This window comes from Balaenoptera ricei, chromosome 14, assembly GCF_028023285.1.
Source record: "Balaenoptera ricei isolate mBalRic1 chromosome 14, mBalRic1.hap2, whole genome shotgun sequence".
In the NCBI taxonomy this organism is placed as follows: domain Eukaryota; kingdom Metazoa; phylum Chordata; class Mammalia; order Artiodactyla; family Balaenopteridae; genus Balaenoptera; species Balaenoptera ricei.
The window spans coordinates 3,742,628-3,763,631 of NC_082652.1; the positions used below are offsets into that span (position 1 = coordinate 3,742,628).

Here is a 21,004-nt window from a genome sequence, read left to right on the forward strand (position 1 = left end):
CTTATTCAGTATAATTTTTCATCCCACAAGTTTATAGGAGCAACCCTAGAGTGTCAGTCAGGACACTGTATGAGTTATCTGTTACTGTGCCATAACCTAACCCCAAAACTTTGTGGCTTAAAACAACACACATTTATGATCACAAGGTTTCTGTGGGTCAGGAGTCCTGGAGAGGCTCAGTTCAGTCCTCTCCTTCAGGGTCTCTAATGAAGCTGCAATCAAGGTGCTGGGCAAGGCTGGGGTCTTATCTGAAGGCTCGACTGGGAAAAGGATCTGCCTCCAGGCTCACATGGTTGTTGCAAGGGTTCAGTTCTTTTTGGGTTGTTAGCTAGAGACCACCATGTTGGCTTTGCCAACAGGCAAGCCAAGAAGTCAATGGAAAGAGTCTGCTCATGATACACAAGTAATTTTTCCAGACTGTCCAGAGCCAGGATCTAGGTACATCATGCACAGCTCTGTAACCTAATCTCAGGAGTGACACACCATCACCATGGGTGAGTTAGACATCCCACAATACTGGTTAAAAGTAAGTCACCAGTCTAGCCCACCCTGAAGAGGACAGGATTATGTAACGGCATGAACACCAGGAGGAGAAATCTTTGGGCACCATGTCAGAAGCTGCCTACCAAAATCTCAGAAACTTTCTTAACAACACCAGCTGTCGTGATGGGTCAAGCATTTGACACGTGTCAACTCAGTTGCTCTGGAGGGCAATCACTGAGGTGGGAAATACAGCTTCCATCATAGAGTAAGGAAACCGAGGCTCAGAGAAGTTAAGTATCTTCCCCAGTGTTGCACAGCAATAGGTGGCAGAGCTGATTTTAAATTGCAGATCTTTCTCTCTCAAACCACTTTGCTATACTTACATTATTATTATTTTTTTTATAAGATGGGACTAGTAACATCCACATCTCAGGGTTATTGGAAGAATTAGAGGTCATCAGTGGCTGAACCAGAATTTCTATGTAGATGAAACTTAGGGATGGCCACCACCATTTGTAGTCAGCTTGTGGCACTGTGGGGTGGAGGGCTGGCCTTGAAGCTGCTTTGGCACTGATGCAGTGTTTTAACTTGAATTTTATGTTGGCGTGAGGGGCTGCTAGAGAATGGATGATGCAGGGTTGACTGAAACTCTACTTAAGAAGCCTGCTCCTTAGCAAGGCTGCTAGAAATCAGAATTATTACAAAGGCAATCTTAGCGAGCATTTATTAGGTAACAAGCACAATTTTAAGTGTTTACGTATTAAATTGTTTTTCATCCCTGCAACAATCCTATGACATCCCCATTCTACAGACAAGAAATCTGAGACCTAAAGAGATAATTTTCCAAGATTGCCCAGAGCCAGGATTCGGGCACATCACGTGCAGCCTTGCTCCGGAGAGCACATGGCATGGTGCTGGGAGCACAGCGGCTGCCCTGCAAACAGGGGTATCTGATTTTTATAGGATTATTGTCATTATTACAGGGAGCAAATAAAAGTTCTTACTTGAGGCAATGGTGGCTTTAAATAGTCAGCTCTGCATGTTGCTGGCCAGCTCTCCAGTGCCCTCCTGGTTCCTGCTCGTGTGTCTTGAAAATTTTTGAAAACTCTGCCCAGGTCTGCCATCTGCAGTTGAACTCTCTGTGTCCTGTCTGGGGGAACCTGTCTCCAGCCTGGGCTCCAGGGGCTGCCAAGACTTTGGCTCTGATGTCTGATTATTGGACGTTCTTCTACTTCAGAGTGACCACTCTTCCCATTCTCCTGGTTCCATCTTGGTTTTCCTGCAATATGCGTGCTCTGCACATTGTCAGGTTCCTACAGTGTCAGAGAATACTAGCTCCCCCCTTACCCCATTATGCCCTTCTAGCTTGGCACATGACTCATCGGGATACGAGATGACACCTCCCAGCTTCCCTTGCAGCTAGGTATGGCCGTGTGTGTGTTCTGTCCATGGGATGGGAGTGGAAGTGACAGATACAACTTCTGGGTTCTGCCTTTAAGCAGAAGAGGCAGGCCCCCCGCTCCCCCTTGGTCCCTCCCCACGGGCTGGAATGTTTGGTGGTGAGGAGCCATCCTGGACTCTGTCCACCACAGACACACCTTAGGGCGATGGAGCAACAAGTTGGCAGGAGTCTGGGCCCCTGATGCCTTTGCAGAGTGGACCTGCCTCACAAACTCAAACATTTAAATTAAAAAGTAACCAGTTTCTTTCTTGCTAAATCCATGATTTACAGGGGAGGCTCTGTTGCACCAAATGACCCTTTTATTCAAAGCCACGCAAACCTACATGGTGCCCCTCGTGGTTTCTAGAGAGCGGCTTACTTTTGTCTGCCCCAGTGCAGAAATGCAAGGGTGAGATGCTCAGCCGAAGAGCCAGTAAAGTATTAAGGTGATTTGCTTTTATCCTTAACTTAAGACTCAGGGCTCCCTCCCAAGGTGGAAAATTAAAGGCATGATGGATGAGGTAGGTGTCTTTGCCATTTAGCTGGCCTAGTTTACACACCGCTGGTGAGAAAAGACTGCACTTGAGGCAGAACAAGCAAGGAATCCTAAGGACCACTTATGAAGAATTAATGTGATGTGGAAAATGGAAAGAAAAAAGTTATTAGGTTACCCGGGAAAGGCATGGAGAACAGCCTACAGAACAAGCTGTCACTACGTCTTGGAGAAGAGAAGGTAGGGCGAGGTCTGGAGGACTAATTTAAAGTTATTAGAATAATCTCTCTGTGGGCTTCCCTGGTGGCGCAGTGGTTAAGAATCCACCTGCCAACGCAGGGGACATGGGTTTGATCCCTGGTCCAGGAAGATCCCACATGCCGCAGAGCAACTAAGCCCGTGCGCCACAACTACTGAGCCTGCAAGCCACAACTACGGAGCCCGTGAGCCACAACTACTGAAGCCCGCAAGCCTAGAGCCTGTGCTCTGCAACAAGAGAAGCCACCGCAACGAGAAGCCTGTGTGCCGCGACGAAGACCCAACGCAGCCAAAAATAAAATAAATAAATTTATATAAAAAAAGAATAATCTCTCTGTGCTGCCTCTTTTCCATACTTCCTTTTTCTTTTCCTAAACAAAAATCTCAAGTATTTTGACCAACTCAGGGATTTCAGCTGTTTTTCAGAAGGCTTGGTGCCAGTCGACATGGAAGGTGGTGGTCTTGCGGAGCCGTGTATAAGAAGACAGTGGTGGGAAGGTAGAGCAGACATCTCATCCTTATTTTGGTCTATTATTCTAGTCTAACTGGATGCTTGTGTCTTCTTGGACCCCTTCTCCCAATCTATTTCTTATACGTTTACCAGTAATATTGTTTACATAAATGTGATTGTGTCGCCTTCCTGCTTAAAATATTTTAAAGACTTCTCATTGCTCTTCAGACAAGGACAAGAACAATTCTCCGTGGTCTGGCATCCACGCCCTCCCCCTCTCCACCCTCCCCTTGGCCAGGCCGGTGCACCATCTTGGATTACGTGGGCGAGGGCAGCCCGTAGCGGTACCCCAGCCACCAGGGAAGGAGCCTGGGCTTCTGACGGCAGCGCAGAGCAGAGGCACCAAACCAATGTAGACGCTTACGTAACAGAAGGATAATGTTTTCTTTTTTCTTTAATTTACACTGCCTTCAACAAGGGCCCTTTTACGAGCAATGGACCTGTGCGCTAAGTAATACACTCTCTTATTGCGAATTCTTCAACACCACACACCTCTTCTTCATAGTATTTGCCAGTGTTGCTACGGAATATTTCTTGGTGTGTTTATTTAATTATTTTCCATCTTTCAAAATGGACAGTGAATTCCAAGAGATCAGGGTCCATACCTGTTTCATCAACACTCATATTCCCAGTGCCTGGCAGGATAATTATTATCTTTTTTGATTGAAGTATAGTTGATTTACAATGTTGTGCCAATCTCTGCTGTATAGCGAAGTGACTCAGTTATACGCATATAGACATTCTTTTTTTGTATCCTTTTCCATCATGGTTTATCACAGGATATTGCATACAGTTTCCTGTGCTATACATTCGCTGGAAGGATAATCATTTGATTATTGAACACAAATACAAAAATTCAGGTTCTCGCTCTGAGACCCTCCAATCAGGCTGATATACTTAGAAGGTTCCCTCCCATGAGGGTTTAACAGGTCATCGGGATGCAACATTTGAAGACTCCTTAGTTCCCAAGCTTTTGGTGGCACAGCCTGAGCCGTTCTGCCCCCTGTAGGTCTCTGAGTCCCGTGTGGCAGGCTGGCATGAGATATCAAGATGAAGTAGTGTTATTCTTCCTTATGACTAGCACGTTTCAGGCTTGGGTGAAGCTGTGAAGTTCCTGCCGGCTGGAATGACCTCTTAGGGAAATGTCTGTAAGTCTGGCAGTGCTTAGTACCATGCCAGCATATACAAATTGCTTCATAAATCCCTTAGTGGGTGAGCAGGATTTCTCCTCCTTTGTCACAGCTACGGGACAGGATGAGAGCTAGAGGGCAGGGCAGGTTCGCGGTGGGAGGGAGCCTGGAGCACGATGGGTTTGGTTTCCATTCTCATGCCTCTTCCAGAACCTTCGGGCTCCCATCATTGGCTCCTGGGACACTGTTCTCCCAGCTCATGTGGACTCTCTTGGCTTATTCCTTCATCTGTACAATGGGTCAGTACAGCATAACAAGCATCATTCATTTGTTCAGTCATTCAGCAAATATCCCTCATACTCTGAACACAAGGACCTTCTGATTCCAATTCTTCACCTGTAAACTGCGGACACGATAACTCGACATGTTGTTGCAAAGGTCATTCCTGTGTTTATTCACACAGCAAGGATTTTCGTCCCTGCTCTGTGCCAGGAACTGATCTAAGCACTAAGAATGGGCAAGTCTCTTCCTTCCCTCATGGCGTCTACATACTTTTGGGAAGAGACAGATGGTAAACAAATAAGGTAATTTCACACTGGTGAGTTCTAGAAAGAAAACGAAACTGGTGACCCGTGTGAGTGGTCACAGACTGCCTCTCTGAGAATACGACAGGTGAACTAAGACCTAAACATCTGAATGATCCAGTCATGCAAAGAGTCCGGTCAGAGCAAATAGCAGATGCAAAGGTCCTGTGGCAGGAACAAGCTTGGATCGTGAGCTACAGGCGCCACAGAGGCCAGGGTGGAAGAAGATTGGTGATTGATGACAGAAGCATAAAGGGTACGACCAGGGAGGTGGGCAGGGGCCAGATCACCTCCAGGACCTCGGAGGTCATGGTGAAGTGCTGGGATTTTTATTCCGGGTGTGATGGGAAGCTCTGGAAGGCCAAAACAATACGAGGTTCCGTGATCTGATTTATGTTTTAAACAGAACGCTTTGGCTATTTGGAGCAGAATGGATGGGGGCTGCGACTGGGGAGCAAACAGAGAGCTCAGATTAGGTGAGAATTTAGAGAGACCTAACGTAGAGCCTATACGCTGCACATGCTCGTAAATTGCAGCTGTCTGTACGGCAGATCCATCGCACACCCAGGGGAGACGCTCGAGGAACACTGCAGAGCCCGGGGCCACAGATGCCATTCCAGAACTTCCCAGGAGTTACCAGGATGGATTGGCGGCAATATCCTAAAACTCCATACCATGATCCCCACCCTGAGTGCTACTCTCAGGCTACTTGCCAGCCGGTCACGCATGAGGAAATAAAGTCCAAGCAGCAAGGGATCAAGGAGCTTGCTAGCGGGGCGTGGGCGTGGGCGGACGGTGGCATCAATCCATACAGCTTCTATGTAACATGTCAATACCCATCACGCTCGCAAACGCCTGTACCACTTTCCTCGGCTAGCTCACTTCTGCAATTTATTTCACAGAACTAATCACAGAAGTTCAAGACGGTGTTTGGACAAGGTTATTCAAAGTCCAGGCCAAAGACGGTAGGACCTAAAGGCCAGTTAATAACACGGTGTTGGTTCAGATAAATGATGCCATATTTCATAATATGTGATGCTTTAAAAAAAAAAAAAGGGTGAATAAAGAACTTTATGTACTGATATGGAAAAATTACAAGGTATATTGTTAGGTGAAAAAAGAAGCAACATTGTTTAAAATTGAAGTGGGGGAGGAAATATATATGTGTGTGTGTGTATGTTTTCATATGTATAAAATAAATATCTTTGGAAAGGGATGTGACAAAGCGTGAACTCTGATGACCTCTGGGGAAGGGGACTGGGTAAGTCGAGGAAGATGTAGATTCTGGTATGTCGGCTTGTCTACATTTTGCGTTTGGAACTGTGTGAATGTATGACCTACCCCCCCTGCCCCCCACCAAAATAAATGAAGAGTAAAAAATAATAAAGGCAGAAGGGGAAAATGTGCCTTAGTAAAATGACAAAGTACGACAAGCCTTAGACCTTTGGGGTCGGCTTATACATAGTCCAAGCAAGGAACAGTCAACCCACAGGTACCCACAGGCTATTGCTGTTCCTCTGACGTCCGTCTCTGCCACCCCTTCTAAGTTCAGGTTGCCCTGAGGGTGAGAGCAAAGCCCACAGCCAACCAGCTACTGAAACCTCCATCAACTGTGAGCCAAGAGTTTCAGCAGAGGGACGAGAAGGAAGGTGGGCAGAATCGAGTTTCCAGGATATTGAGGATGACGCCCAAGTCAGCAGGACACTGTGGTTCCGTGATTGACATTTGCCACCATCAGGAAAGAGGGCTGCGCCTCTTTCACACTTACAATGCAAGGAAGTCTGTGCCATTGTGTAAAATAAGTCAGGAAGGGGCTTCCCTGGTGGCGCAGTGGTTGAGAATCTGCCTGCCGATGCAGGGGACACGGGTTCGAGCCCTGGTCTGGGAAGATCCCGCATGCCGCGGAGCAACTAAGCCCGTACGCCACAACTACTGAGCCCGTGTGCCACAACTACTGAGCCCACGCGTCTGGAGCCTGTGCTCCGCAACAAGAGAGGCCGCGATAGTGAGAGGCCTGCGCACCGCGACGAAGAGTGACCCCCGCTTGCCACAACTAGAGAAAGCCCTCGCACAGAAACGAAGACCCAACACAGTCAAAAATAAATAAATAAATAAATAAAGCCAGAAAACATCTTAAAAAAAAAAAATGTCAGGAAGAACTTAAAGAAGCTTTGCTCCGTGGAAAATACAAGAACCAACACTTTACATAGGCTCTTGACATAAACCAATTCCTTTAACTCTCACGAGTACTCCACGAAGGTACTTCTGTCATTCATCATCTCACTTGCGGGTAAGGCGCAAGGAGATGGACTCATCTGGACAAAACCACACAGCTTCCAGGTAGAAGAGCTGCGTCTTGAATCCGAGTTGCCCGGCCGGCTCCAGAGGCGATGCTGTTTGCTATTCATGGCGCCACACTGCTTCATGGGATACGTGGGAACGGAGACGCCACGTGGGCAAAGCTTTCACTTTCAGTGCAGAAAGAAAAAAAAAATTAACGCTACATTTTTTTAAAAGGGAAAGAGTTCATTTCCACTGCCGTTTGCCACTTTCTGGTGAAGACCAGTCAGATGTGAGAAGGACCCTCGATCTGAACAAGGGTCCCCAGGTTTAGAGGATTCAGACAATGTGGATAAAACCAGGGTCTCATGGCAGCTCGGTGGTGGCTGGAGGGTTCTGAACAGAACACACGGAGCCTTGAGGTATTCCAGCAGTGTCCCCACAGCCCTGTCTAGTACCTAGTTTGCTCTCTGAGGACCAGCAATGTAGGGACAGCCTCAGGAGGACAACTTCACCCACGCCTCTGAGTCAGATGCGGTGCCTGAAGCAGGACCGTGGATTCTGAAACGCACCCACTCTTCCCAGCGGCCACAGCACCGCCTCCACCTGTTCCCCTTACAGTTCATTACTGGTCTGGAAAGAGCCTGGGGGACTCATTAACGTGATACAATACATTGTTTCAGGACAGATGTTGAGAGATGTATTTACCTGATACATTTTCAGTTTGGGCTGGGGACCACACGTCAGGCTGCGATGGAAGGAAGAAAACAGAAAACTCGTCATTCTGGCCATGAAAGGCTATAAGTGAGGCTGGGAAAGAGCCTTCAGGGTAAGAGGACAGGCCTTTCAGCATCTCTTCATTTAGCAATCTCTTCCTTGTGGTGGGAGAAGTCAGGGCAGTGTTTAGAATCAGACAGAACAGGGTTCAAATGGCCCTGAATAGCTGTGTGAGGCTGGCAAGTAATTCAACCCCTCCGGGTACTCAGCGTCCCAGCTTACCTGTTGTGGTGCCATAAATCGCCCTCCAAACTTAGCGGCATAAAACGATCGTTTTAACGTGAATCAAGAATTCTGGAAGGGCTCGGCTGGGTGGTTGGCTAGACACCATCCTCTGCCTTGATCAGGGCATCTCCCTGTGGTCCTTCCACAGGGCGAGCTGGGCTTTCTCACAGCATGGCGGCCTCAGGGCATTAGGATGCTGACACGCTGCCTGCAGGCTCTTTGGTGACCTGGCTCTCAAAGTCACTTGGCATCACCTCTGCTGCACACTGGTCATCAGCCCGTCACTGAAGTCTACCCAGCTTCCAGGGGAGACGACAAAGACTCCTTCTCTGAACAGGAGAGTCGTGGGATCCAGAAGAGCAGGCAGGACGGGGACGTTGAGAACACATCCATCGAGAACATTCTTGTACACAGGGCCATCATCGGAAAACTGATTACGTGAATATCACAGTAGGGTTTGGGGGGAATGGTGATGGTGCGTCCAATGCATCTACCATCGTGAAGGCTCTCCCAGGTGCCTCGTCCTAAGCACTGGTTTTGACCCCAGCACCCATCCCTTCTCTGTGGAAGTATGCCGCTTTCCCTTGGAGAACTGATGGCCTTCATTGTCGGCAGCCTCGATGGGACGATAAACCACGGATGCTCTACTTTTTTTTTAATTAAATTTTTTTTTTATTGAAGTATGGTTGGTTTACAATGTTTCAGGTATACAGCAAAGTGATTCAGTTATACATATACATGTATATACACACATATATATATTCTTTTTGATTCGTTTCCCTTATAGGCTATTGCAAGCTATTGAGTGTACTTCCCTGTGCTATATAGTAGGTCCTTGTTGTTCATCTATTTTATATATAGTAGTGTGTATCTGTTAATCCCAAATTCCCAATTTATCCCTCCCCCTCTTTCCCCCCTTTGGTAACCCTAAGTTTGTTTTTCATGTCTGTGAGTTTTTCCGTTTTGTAAATTCACTGAATCATTGTTTTATTTTAACATTTTTTAAAAAATTTTTTTGGGTTTATTTATTTATTTATTTATTTATGGCTGTGTTGGGTCTTTGTTTCTGCGCGAGGGCTTTCTCTAGTTGCGGCAAGTGGGGGCCACTCTTCATTGCGATGCGCGGGCCTCTCACTGTCGTGGCCTCTCTTGTTGCAGAGCACAGGCTCCAGACGCACAGGCTCAGTAGTTGTGGCTCACGGGCCCAGTTGCTCTGCGGCATGTGGGATCTTCCCAGACCAGGGCTCGAACCCGTGTCCCCTGCATTGGCAGGCAGATTCTCAACCACTGCGCCACCAGGGAAGGCCCGAATCATTGTTTTAGATTCCACATATAAGTGGTATCATATGATATTTCTCTTTTTCTGTCTGACTTAACTTCACTTAATATGATTGATGCTCTACTTTTAGACAGCACCAAGCAATGGAGAAACCCAATGGCCATTTCAGACGTCAGATCAGGTTTTGATGACAGAACCAGCTCTTGGGTCTCCAAGGAAAATCTCTTCTTCTCTCAGGCTGCTTCAAAGCCTATCCTCTACCTGTTCCCCCCACTCCCAGGGGCTTCCAGCAAATTCCCTTGGGAGAGTTTAGCTTCTATAAATCACAGGAAACACCAATAACCTCAACCATCTAGGGCTTTAACCTTCATCACAGCTGAAAGTGGGAGGAAAACAAACATTTTATGGAGAACACACACAGTGTGTATATCAATAAATTCTCTGCCGCAGATGTTGACATGAATCTGCTGTGAGTTTAGGGTGGGCTGAGTGGGGATGCTTTTGACTTCTTCCTTTAGGGACCTGACACGCACGCTTTACCCCACTGATTGGGAGGTTTTCATTCGTGGGCGTTTGCCTAGCAGATTTTCTGTGCCATCTTCAAATAGCTCTTAAAGAAAGAACTCAGTCTGGGCAATTTCCTTCAGGGAACAGCAGATTATCTTCGTGGATTGCTCCCAGAAGCTCTGCTGAAACTGTTTATACTCAGCAGCTCTGACCACACTCGTGTTCCGGAATTCTCCAAAAACAAACAGCTGAGCAGAGCTGTGAATGTAAGGTCTGCAATCGAGGCTGCTAAAATGAATACTAGTGGGCATCTTATAATCCATGTTCAATGGTCTTCGCTTTTGGAAAAGCCCTTCTCCTTTTATGACCTGCCTGCCTGACTTGGTCTCCTTCGCCACAGAGCATACCTTAAGCGTACTGACTGGGGCTTGGGAGCTGTGGCAGCGGCTAGAGGGAAGAGTGAGATGAGTACCATTTGGTTTTTCTGCGGAAGTGCAAGGGCCCAGAGGATGTCTTCCGTCTAGACCTGCTGGCTGGAGGATGCCGGCTGACCTACCACTACACTAGAAGCTGGGAAGGAGGGAACACCACGTCCCAGGCAGGTTTCCTGGTAGGACTGATGGTTGATGAAAGCCGAGGATGAGCAAGGATAAGGTACAGGAGGAACAAGGCGAGTTTATAACACGTGCTGGAAGCACAGGAGTGTCGTGACGCTTGATCTGTTTAGAAGGGGTCATAGGTATGTGGTGACAATGAAGGTGAGCTGAGTCTTCGAAAGGCCTCGCCTCACTTATAAATCCCTCTAAAAGAGACACACAGTCTAGGCCCAGGAAGCCTATTTTGCTGCCGATTTGATGCCTTGAAGATACAGGCAATTAACCCCCTGAAGAAAACAGGCACGATTTTACCCAAAGTGGAATGTGCAACCGGTTCAAACCGGCCACTTTTGCACAATTCATTCGCTGATGGACTATTTTCCTGAACAATATTCCTTTTGGTTGATCTACACTGTGATTTAAAAAATCTGAGCAAATGTTTAAAAATCGGGAGATTTTTCTAGGACAGTCTGGATTTTCAGCTGTTCTAAAAAAATCCAGAGATCGGGCAACACGGGGCCTGCGTCCTCACCTGGGAAGGTTCCAGCGTCCCCCCTACGTGGGTGCAGTCTGTCCTGTTCTCCACCTACCTCTCCCGGCATGCAGGCCTAGCTGTCTGGCTCCTTCGTGTCTGCAGCCCCTGGTGACATGGTCCGACTCCTGTGAGGATGTCCTGCTTGAGCTCTGCTGTGTGGGCAGCCTCTCAGCTTGCAGCTGAGCACACACACCTGTAACCTAGATTTGCAAATCTCACCTGCAGCATCGAGACCCCCTGCAGCCTCCCAGGAAGGGGGGCATGGGGAGGGACCATATAGCCATGGAAATGTGCACCGCTGATTTATTTACACGAAAAAGTTAGGAACAGACCACCGAGATGCCCTACGACAGGGGGCTCTCAAAATAAATTAAGGTTTTTTAATTTAATAAGTTGTTAGGCAGCTAATTAACAAACTAAGTTTGGGGCAGGCAAAGGGCTTTGGCAATGTTAAGTTACAAAAGGGGATCTATCACAGGCTGATCCCAACTATATAAAAGTATTTATATGTATAATAATGGTAATAGCTACATAAGGTATGGAATGTGGGTTTTAATACATTTTTTATGATTATAAAGGTGACACAGGGGCATTGAAGAAAATAAGGTTAATAAAAAGATAAGGAAGAAAAAATAAGGAGGAAAGAAAAGAAAGTCTCCGTTTGGGGCTAGTGTATCTTTAACACCTCCTGGGTATTTGCTAATCCCTTTCTAACCCCAAGGTCAAGTGCAGAGCCTTCTGCTGGTAATGCCAGCCAGCTAGACATCAATAGTATTTGTTCATTTAAATTGTATTTGTTTATGCTCGCCTTTAATTCATGCAGTGAATATGAGCTTTTCCTATGTATTTATAGACATGAAGGTTATTTTAGAAGAAAACACTGTAAAAAAAGCATTTGCACAAATATTCAGGTGGATGCTTTCTGCCTCGGAATGTCTTCACTTCTTTTCTTTATCTGCCCAACAGTGTGACTCTCAGTTCAGGAAACCATGGAGAAGAGTTACTGAAATAATATACACACAGCATTTTGTAAAATGCCAGGAACTACGAAATACACAGAGTATTATTTTGCATGTTGTCAAGCACTATGAAACATACAGAATATTACTGTTATTTAAGTTTCTGTATTTGAGATACTATGTTTGCTTCCCCAGAGAGATATAGTCCTCCCGAATGCTAATGTTTTGAAAATAAAACCTAATATGGAACTTTTAAAATGCACAAGTGAACCCATTTAAATACAGGCGTTCAGGAGATAACAGCACAGGTGTGCGTGGCCAGGTCGGGAGTCCTGCAGGTGGCACGCAGTGACCCTCATGGGGGAGCCAGTCTTGCTCAGAGCCGGGGAGGTTGCATCGCCAGCACGGAGTTCCCTGTTAACTTCAAAGAATGCCCATCAACAGGCACATGAAAAGATGCTCAACATCAATCACTAATCATCAGAGAAATGCAAATCAAAACCACAATGAGGTACCACCTCACAATGCTCAGAATGGCCATCATCAAAAAGTCGACAAAAAACAAACACTGGAGAGGGTGTGCAGAAAAGGGAACCTTCTACGCTGTTGGTGGGAATGTAAGTTGGTGCAACCACTATGGAGAACAGTATGGAGGTTCCTCAGAAAACCAAAAATAGAGCTACCATATGATCCAGCCATCCCATTCCTGGGCATATATCCAGACAAAACTCTAATTCAAAAAGATACATGCACCCCTGTGTTCACAGAAGCACTATTCACAATAGCCAAGACATGGAAGCAATCTAAATGTCCATCGACGGATGAATGGATAAAGGAGATATGGAACATACTACACAGCTCCCGGGTGGGTTCGATCCCTGGTCGGGGAGCTAGATCCTGCATGCCGTAACTGAGAGTTCACATGCTACCACAAAGATCCCACAGGCCGCAACTAAGACCCGGCGCAGCGAAAATAAATAAATAAATAAATAAATAAATAAAATTTAAAATGATGCTAAATAAGTAAATAAATAAATAAATAAACGTCTCAGTTCTGGGGTGTTTTGTTACAAAACACTAGATAACAAATACTCTTGGCCTTTGCTCTCCAGGCAGAGGGAAGTAAGCCCTCACATCCCTGTGAAGTTTGTACCTTCCATGTCATCGAAAGCCCTTATTTGAGCTGTGGTCAGTCTGTTCCTACGTGCTCCACAGACTTTAGCTTCCTTGAAGACAGGGTCTGGACCTGACTCAGTGGGTATCGACTTGGCACGGAGCATAGCACCTCAGACTTACGTGAACCACGCAATGTTTTCTGAATGTCCAGGTGAGGAAGTGAGCAAGCAGGAACATCCATCAGTTGTGTGCTGGTAAACAGGCTCTCCAACATGGCAGAAAGTCCTGCTTTGTGATGTTTGCCAGTTTCCATGGTGTAAATACGGACGGTCAGCGCATGAGAGACTGGGAGGAGATTCGAGCAATCCAATCAGCTCTCACGAGCTGGTACTGGATGGCTTCAGCAGAGCCCTGACCCCAGTCCTGACATGTCGGCTCTTCTGCAAAGGCAACAGTTACTTTCTAAGACATCATATTAAGAAACCTGGGAGGACGCAGGGAATTCCAGGCCCTCACAACCAACTAGCTTGTGGCCAGTCTAACTCAAAGCAGTAAAAAAAACTCTAGAATTCAGAAGGAAGGAAACGCTGATTTTAAACCACAGTTCCCGCTACTGTGACATCCAGCACGGCTGACAGTGGAAAATCACGCATGATGTTTACCATCTCAGCAAACACACCTGGTCCCAGCATCAAATTCCCAGAAGATCAGAACACACAGGGTTGCCACCAGGACTCTTCAGAACCTGCTCCCGTACAGCAAAGCTTACCTCCCTCACTTTGAGACTCCTCCTGATTGTCACATAAAGAACTATTTACACACACAAATCCACTGCCTGTTAATGAACACATTCCCTTGAACTTGCATAATCAACACTAATCTTGTGGGTTAATTAGATTTTATGTGCGTTTGATTCAGGAGATTTAATTTGACCTCTGATCTCATGCTTAGAGCAAGGGACCCATGCACGCATTTCTTTCCAGCCACGTTTTCACAAGGTGAAACGCCCAATGCTCACCCCTCAGATGTACTAACAATCCTTCTTGGGCTCATGATGGTGAAGGCTGGTGTTTGATCCAGGAAGCTGTTCAGGACACCAGATGTGTTTGCTGGCTACACATGGAAGGCAGGACTGAGGAAAGGGTCTTACAGACAAATGAACTAGGTGTTTCTATAAATTTATTTTTTTATTTAGTTTTGGCTGCATTGAGTCTTCGTTGCTGTGCGCAGGCTTCTCATTGCGGTGGCTTCTCTTGTTGCGGAGCACGGGCTCTAGGCGTGCAGGCTTCAGTAGTTGTGGCACGAGGGCTCAGTAGTTGTGGCTCGTGGGCTCTAGAACACAGGTTCAGTAGTTGTGGCGCACAGGCTTAGTTGCTCCGCGGCATGTGGGATCTTCCTGGACCAGGGCTTGAACCCGTGTCCCCTGCATTGGCAGGCGGATTCTTAACCACTGCGCCACCAGGGAAGTCCCGAAAGAACTGGGTGTTTCTAAATGCAGTGGAGCATTTGTAGAGTTTTTCTGGGCAGGCTTGAAGTGTTCACTTAAGAAAATACATCCAGTAGTGGAAGTGGATGTTTCTTCCTTTAGCGCTAATCCCTTCAGGAAAATACACTGACGGACTGTATCAAGAGCCCTAAAAAACGATCTAACTTTTTGATTCTAAGAAGCCACCTTAAGCAAAAAGAGAAAGGGACAAAGATTCATGTGGAAGGTGGTTTGCTGCTGCATTATCTATGAAAATAAAACTTGGAAACAAATTACATAGCCCAAACTATGGATATGGTTACTTATGTAATGTTAAATCTATGTGATGGAATCTTAAAATATTTCTGAGGAATATTTAATGTCAAAGGAAGATGTTATCAATATAAGTGAAATTATCTTAAGAATCTGGACATATATTATGATACCAAATTTGTAAAATAAGTGAACCTACTACACGCTTACTATACACAGATGTTATCTATGTATTAAAAATGGGAAGAAAATGAATCAACGTTAGCAGTGGGTTATCCTTAGGTAGAAGGGATATTGATATACTGTTTAAGTTTTTTCCTCATACAGTTGTTTTCACAAATATTCTAAAATGAGCATGTGTTGCTTTTATACACAGAAAGCAATTATGCTAAATAATAATCCAGAATGTCTGTCTAGACTCTCACATACCATCCCTATGCATCATTGTCACTGACTGTCACCTCCTGTCTTGAAAGTCCTCCTCACAGAAGACTGAGTTTAATCCTTTATGATTCTGACACCAATTCTGATGTGTGTCCTTTTTCTACCACCACCAAGTAATACTCTGACACCAGCTGGGTGTCCTACACTTCACCTCAGTTCTGACACTACCTACCTGGAGATCGTGTCCGATCCCACAGGTCAAGGGCTCAGTCCCACAAGACTGTCCCCACCTTCAGGTGCCAATCGCAAGTCCAGGCTGTCCCCTGTGCTTCTGACCCTCGGGCTAAAGATTAGAGGCTCCCATGACCCCCTCCTTGGGTTCCATGAATTTGCTGAAGCGGCTCACAGAACTCAGAGAAACATTTCACTCACCAGGTTACTGGTTATTATGAAAGGGTCTAACTCAGGAACAGCCGGTGACAGAGGTGCACAGGGCAAGGCATGGGGAAAGTGGGCGCAGCTTCCACACCCTCTCCAGGCACCACTCTCTCCAAATCTGCACGCCATTACCAACGCGGAAGCTCTCCAAAGCCAGTATTTTCGCGTTCTTACAGAGGCTTCATTACATGGGCACCACTGATTAACTCATTGGCCACTGGCTATTGAACTCAATCTCCAGTCTCCCTTTCGTACACGGAGGCCAGGGGTGGGACTGAAAGGTCCAACCCTCCTCCAATCACATGGTCGGTTCCCTGCAACCAGCATCTTAAGGTGACCTAGGAGGCTTTCCAAAAGTAACCTTATTAACGTAAACAGAAGACAGCTTTACGCTCTCATTCTGGGAAGCTGCAAGGGTTTTCAGAGCTGTATGCCAGGAACAGGGATGAAGACCAAATATGTATTTCTTAGTATAAATCACAATATCACACCCTTTGCGCAAAGGACAAACCCTCTGCAAGAAAGCAGCCTCTGATAAGCAAGGTCAACGGCAGGGCCACGGGAGATGACACAGCCTCGAGGACATGAGCGTACGTGAGGAGAATGAATAAGCCTCCGCAAAGCAGAACAGACCGTGCAAACTAATTTCTGCTCCCAAACCCAAACGACAGAGCCGCAGAATCAGGGCCCTGCCCTTCCTGCCAGAGATGCCAGAAGGTACGACAGGTGATGTAAGTGTCTCCGGATTTCCAAGCCAAGGTGTAACAGCTCCGCTAAGCAGTGGTTACTGTGAGTCTAAGGCAGGGATCTTAGGCGGAGACCGGGTCATGGGACCCCGGGTCACCGATGCGGAGGGAGGGGCGCCCGCGCTTACCTGTTGCGCGCGCCGGGCGCCAGGCGCTGGCACACCACGGCGGCGGTGGCGTGCTTGCCGCCGTTGCCCAGCTCCTGCTTGACGTCCCACTGGCGAGGCTCGCTGGTCCGCGTGCTCAAGATGTTCACCCCCTTCTTCACCTTGGCTCTGCGGGGACGAAGACAGCAAGAAAAAGCCAAGAGATTACCGACTCGGCCTTTCCAAATGCGCCCAGCCTCCGCTAAGCTGCGTGCGTGGCTTTTTCGTTTTTCTGCTTTTTTCATATCCGGTGGCACAGTCAGAAGAGGGGCCTCAGAGGGGGAGGATGCTGGGGACTTGGCGACTGGAGTGAGAGGGGGATCTACCCACAGACCCAGGAATCACGGAACTCGCTGTTCAGGTCTGAGGGTGAAGGAAAGCGGCCTCAGGCAGTCCCCGAACCAAGAAGTAGCTCAGCTGAGCGGTCAGTAGAAAAGCCAGCCTGCCCAGGCCAGTCATTCTCAGTCAGGGGCGACTGCATCCTGCGGGGACACATGGTGATGTCTGGAGACATTTTAGGTTGTCTCAGCCGTGGGGAGGGCGCTGGCACCCAGGAACGCAGCTAAGCAGCCTACCAATGCAGAGGACAGCCCTCCCAGCCCCAGCACAGACTTACCCAGTCCAAAGTGCCCAGAATGCCCAGGTTCAGAAACCCTGGTGGAGGTGCACACACTGCTTTCTCCACTTTGTAGCTGTGTGACTTTGGGCAAATAATAACCTCTCTGGGCCTCACTTGCCTCCCCTGTAAATGGACATGATAATAGTAACCCCCAATATACAGCTGTTGTGATGATGAAATGTATTAACACATATAAAGAGATTGGAACACTGTCGAGTATACAGCAAGCACTTAATAAATGTTAGTTATGGTTGTATCAGTGCAGGCAGGTCCCCAAGCTGCTTCCCGTGACTTGCTGGGTCTCCTCTGGGAACAAACTCAGCCAGGGACTTTTTGAAAAGGCAAAGCACTCCTCTTAGAACTGCTGTTTTAGCTATGTCTCTTAGCCTCTCTGAAACTCAGGTTTCTCATCAATAAACTGGTGAGAAACATATCGGATCGAACACATATACCTGCTTATCCTCTTTTCCCAAATCCCACTTAAAGGAGAGTCGAGGGGACTATTTTTAAAGACCCGTGATGATGGGGAGAAAGACGCAGCAAACGTAAACGATCTGGGGACCAGTAAGCTGATGTACAAGGGGGTAATAGGGTCAGCTGAACTTCCAAACTAAGTCGTGAGCCGTCAGCGAGAAAAGCTAAGAACCAGCAGAATTTATGCCACGGAATCCCCCCATCTCAGGAACTGGTGGGGCCACTAAAAGTTGGAGTCCATGAGGGCTAAAATAAGGACGATTAGCCAAAAGTATGTTTATGAAGCAGCCAGATGCAAACACGCTTCCCTTTCCCTGTAACAGGGTGACTGCCAGACGCCATGTCGGGCCTGGGGGACCATGAAGATTTGATACCATGACAAAAACAGAGTCACTATGTGACATCACACACACTGAACATTGAGATTCCTAGGCCTTTGTCCCCAAAGCTGGACCTTCACCGTCTAAGAAAAATACCAGATTCTAGACCATTCGGTACTGACCCTGGTTACTGGTCCAACCAGCCAGCCAGGTTACTTTTCAGTGAAGCTTGTAGTCACCAAGGCCCATCTACGGGCTCAGAGCTTCTAATGGTTTTTAGTCCTTCATTTTTTTTTTTTTTTTTTAATATGAGCAAACAAGAATCAAGAATCTTAGGACACTGATAAAGTTTCTACATGACACATGGAACAAAACAGGCAAAAAAAAGAAGAAAAAAGAAATCTGTAGAAAATAGAGCCTATGCAGGAAAGACCACAATTAACAAAATACACAATCATTCACATTCACAGAGCCATCAGAGAAGATACTGCAATCATGAAACAAAAACAGATTGCTATTTAAAAAACCCAGAAGGGGAAAAATGAGCCCTTGGAAATTAAAAATATTATAGAAGAAATGGAAAATCAGTGGAATGGTTGATGGATAGAGTTGAGGACATTTGTCCTAGGAAGCAGAAAAAAACCCAAAGAAATGGAAGAGGATTACTTTGAGGTTCAACATCTGAACAATATAAAAAACACACAAAGAGAGAGTAGGAATCACCAATGAAGTAATTCAAGAAACTTCCCCCAATGAAAGGATGTGAGTGTCCAGATGGGAAGGGCCTCCTGGGTGATGAACACAAGGACCCACCCCAAGGCACAGGACTGATACAGCTTAGGACACTGCGTACAGAGAGGTGAATTCTGCTATCCTCCAGACTGAAGAAAGAATCAGGGATCAGAATGGATTCAAGATTCATAACACGCACTCTGGGAACCAGAAGGCGATGAAAAATATCTTCAAAAACCGGAGGGGAAATGATTTCCAACCTAGCATTTGATATCCAGCCTAATGATGAAGAAAATGTTTCCAGATATGCAAGTTCTCCAAAAATTTATTTCCTACATCCTTGCTCAGAAAACTACTTGAAGATGTGCTCCATCAAACATGGGGGTAAATATAGAAAGAAATCATGAGACCCAGGAAATGAAGATCCAATGCATGACAGAGATGAACAGGAGGTTTATGGTGAATAGAGGTCCTGGATAACAGCTGAGCGCCAGCATGGAGAAATTCTGGCAGCACGTCTTCAGGAAACTGGAATTTTCCTAATAAATTTGATGTGAATGAATGTTCTAAGAGGAGATTTAGATAATCAGTAAAGAGTCTGGGAATAAATGAGAACAAAATAAACAGAAAATGAAGAAAAAGAATAAAACCAAATTAGTTTTTAATTCTGATGATAAAAAATCATTATGCAGGAAAGGAAAAGTCATCATTATTTAATACTTACTTTTACTGTGATTAGCATACGTATTTGTAATATTTTAAACACTGATTATTAATCTAGACAAAATATGATTATTATTTTGCAGGGATGGAGACATAGGAAGGAGTGGGGGAGAAAAGAGAGAAAGATCCTTATTTTTCATAATGGGAAATTTATAGACAGCGCCTAAAACTAAAAAAAAAAAATAAAATAAAATAAAATGATGAGGTATCAGCCTTACTTACTATGTCGTTTAGTGATATGGACATAAATACCAAAGTAAGAATTTTGCCTCTGTACAAGGAGAAAGGCAGTGGAAGGGAACAGAGTACTGCAGCATTTCTTTCAAAATAACTTTTAATTTTGAACTACTTTGATAGCTTGAGATTAACATGAAGTTGCACAAAATATAGAGTTCTCATATACCCAAGCTGCCCCCTGTGATGCTCTCTTATATCATCACAGTACATTGTCAAAACCAGGAAACTGACATTGCTACCATGCTATGAACTCATGTTCAGACCTTGTTTAGATTTCACCTGTTTTCACGTGCATTTTTTTTAAAAGTTTATTTTATTGAAGTATAGTTGATTTACAATGTTAATTTCTGCTGTATAGTAAAGTGATTCAGTTATGCTATGTATATATGCGTGTAATATACATTCTTTTCCATTATGAATATGGAATACATTCATATTCTTTTCCATGATGGTTTATCACAGGCTGGTGAATAGAGTTCCCTGTGCTCTACAGTAGGACCTTGTTGTTTATCCAACCTGTATATAAAAGCTTAAGTCTGCTCATCCCAACCTCCCCCTCCATCCTTCCCCCACCCCCGCCCCACCCCCTTGGCAACCACAAGTCTGTTCTTTATGTCTGTCACGTGCACTTTTTTAGGGGGGCATGTATAGTTCTATAAAATCACATCACATGTGTAGACTGGAGTAACTGTCACCACAATCAGAACACAGAAGAATTCCATCATCATAAAGACACTCCCTAATGTTACTTCTTAATAGTCAAGGCTGCCTACCACTCAGTGCCAACAGACTCTGATTTGTTCTCTATCACTGTAATTTTGTCACTTTGAGAATGTTATATACAGTTTTTACCAACAAACTCTGCAGAACTATTTGACTCCTTAAATTCCATGCAAGTTATCTTATCAAAGTAATAGCTTAAAAAATTACACACACAGCCCTGCCCTGCTAACCTCACAGGGTGGAGGAAATAAATCCTTGTGAATAGTTAACAGGCTAGACATCACCTAGCAAAGATGGGAGGCAGTGATAAAACACATCTCCCCCTTTCAAGCCCAGGGTACACAAATTAGCATCACCTGCCCTCCCCCCTGCCACCCCAGAGCAGCAAGAGCCTATCAGCAGCAACAGCACTTTTTCTCTAGAAACTTCTTCCAAGTCTTACTTTAAAGTGATTTGCTAAATGATTTCGCTAAATCGTACTTGCCACCGTGGCCAGGAGAAGACCAAGGCATGCCTGAGGGACAACGATTAAAGACACATTAGCCGGCGA

The 21,004-nt window shown here is 45.8% G+C and overlaps 1 protein-coding gene across 1 annotated transcript in view; it reads right to left on the minus strand.

Moving 5' to 3' along the window:
• TMEM132C (transmembrane protein 132C) overlaps positions 1-21,004 on the minus strand; it is a 380,764-nt gene that overhangs the window by 112,930 nt on the left and 246,830 nt on the right. The window contains exon 3 of the mRNA XM_059894191.1: positions 16,609-16,755. Within this exon, the coding sequence (XP_059750174.1) occupies positions 16,609-16,755 (147 nt within the window). The remainder of the gene's footprint in view (positions 1-16,608; positions 16,756-21,004) is intronic.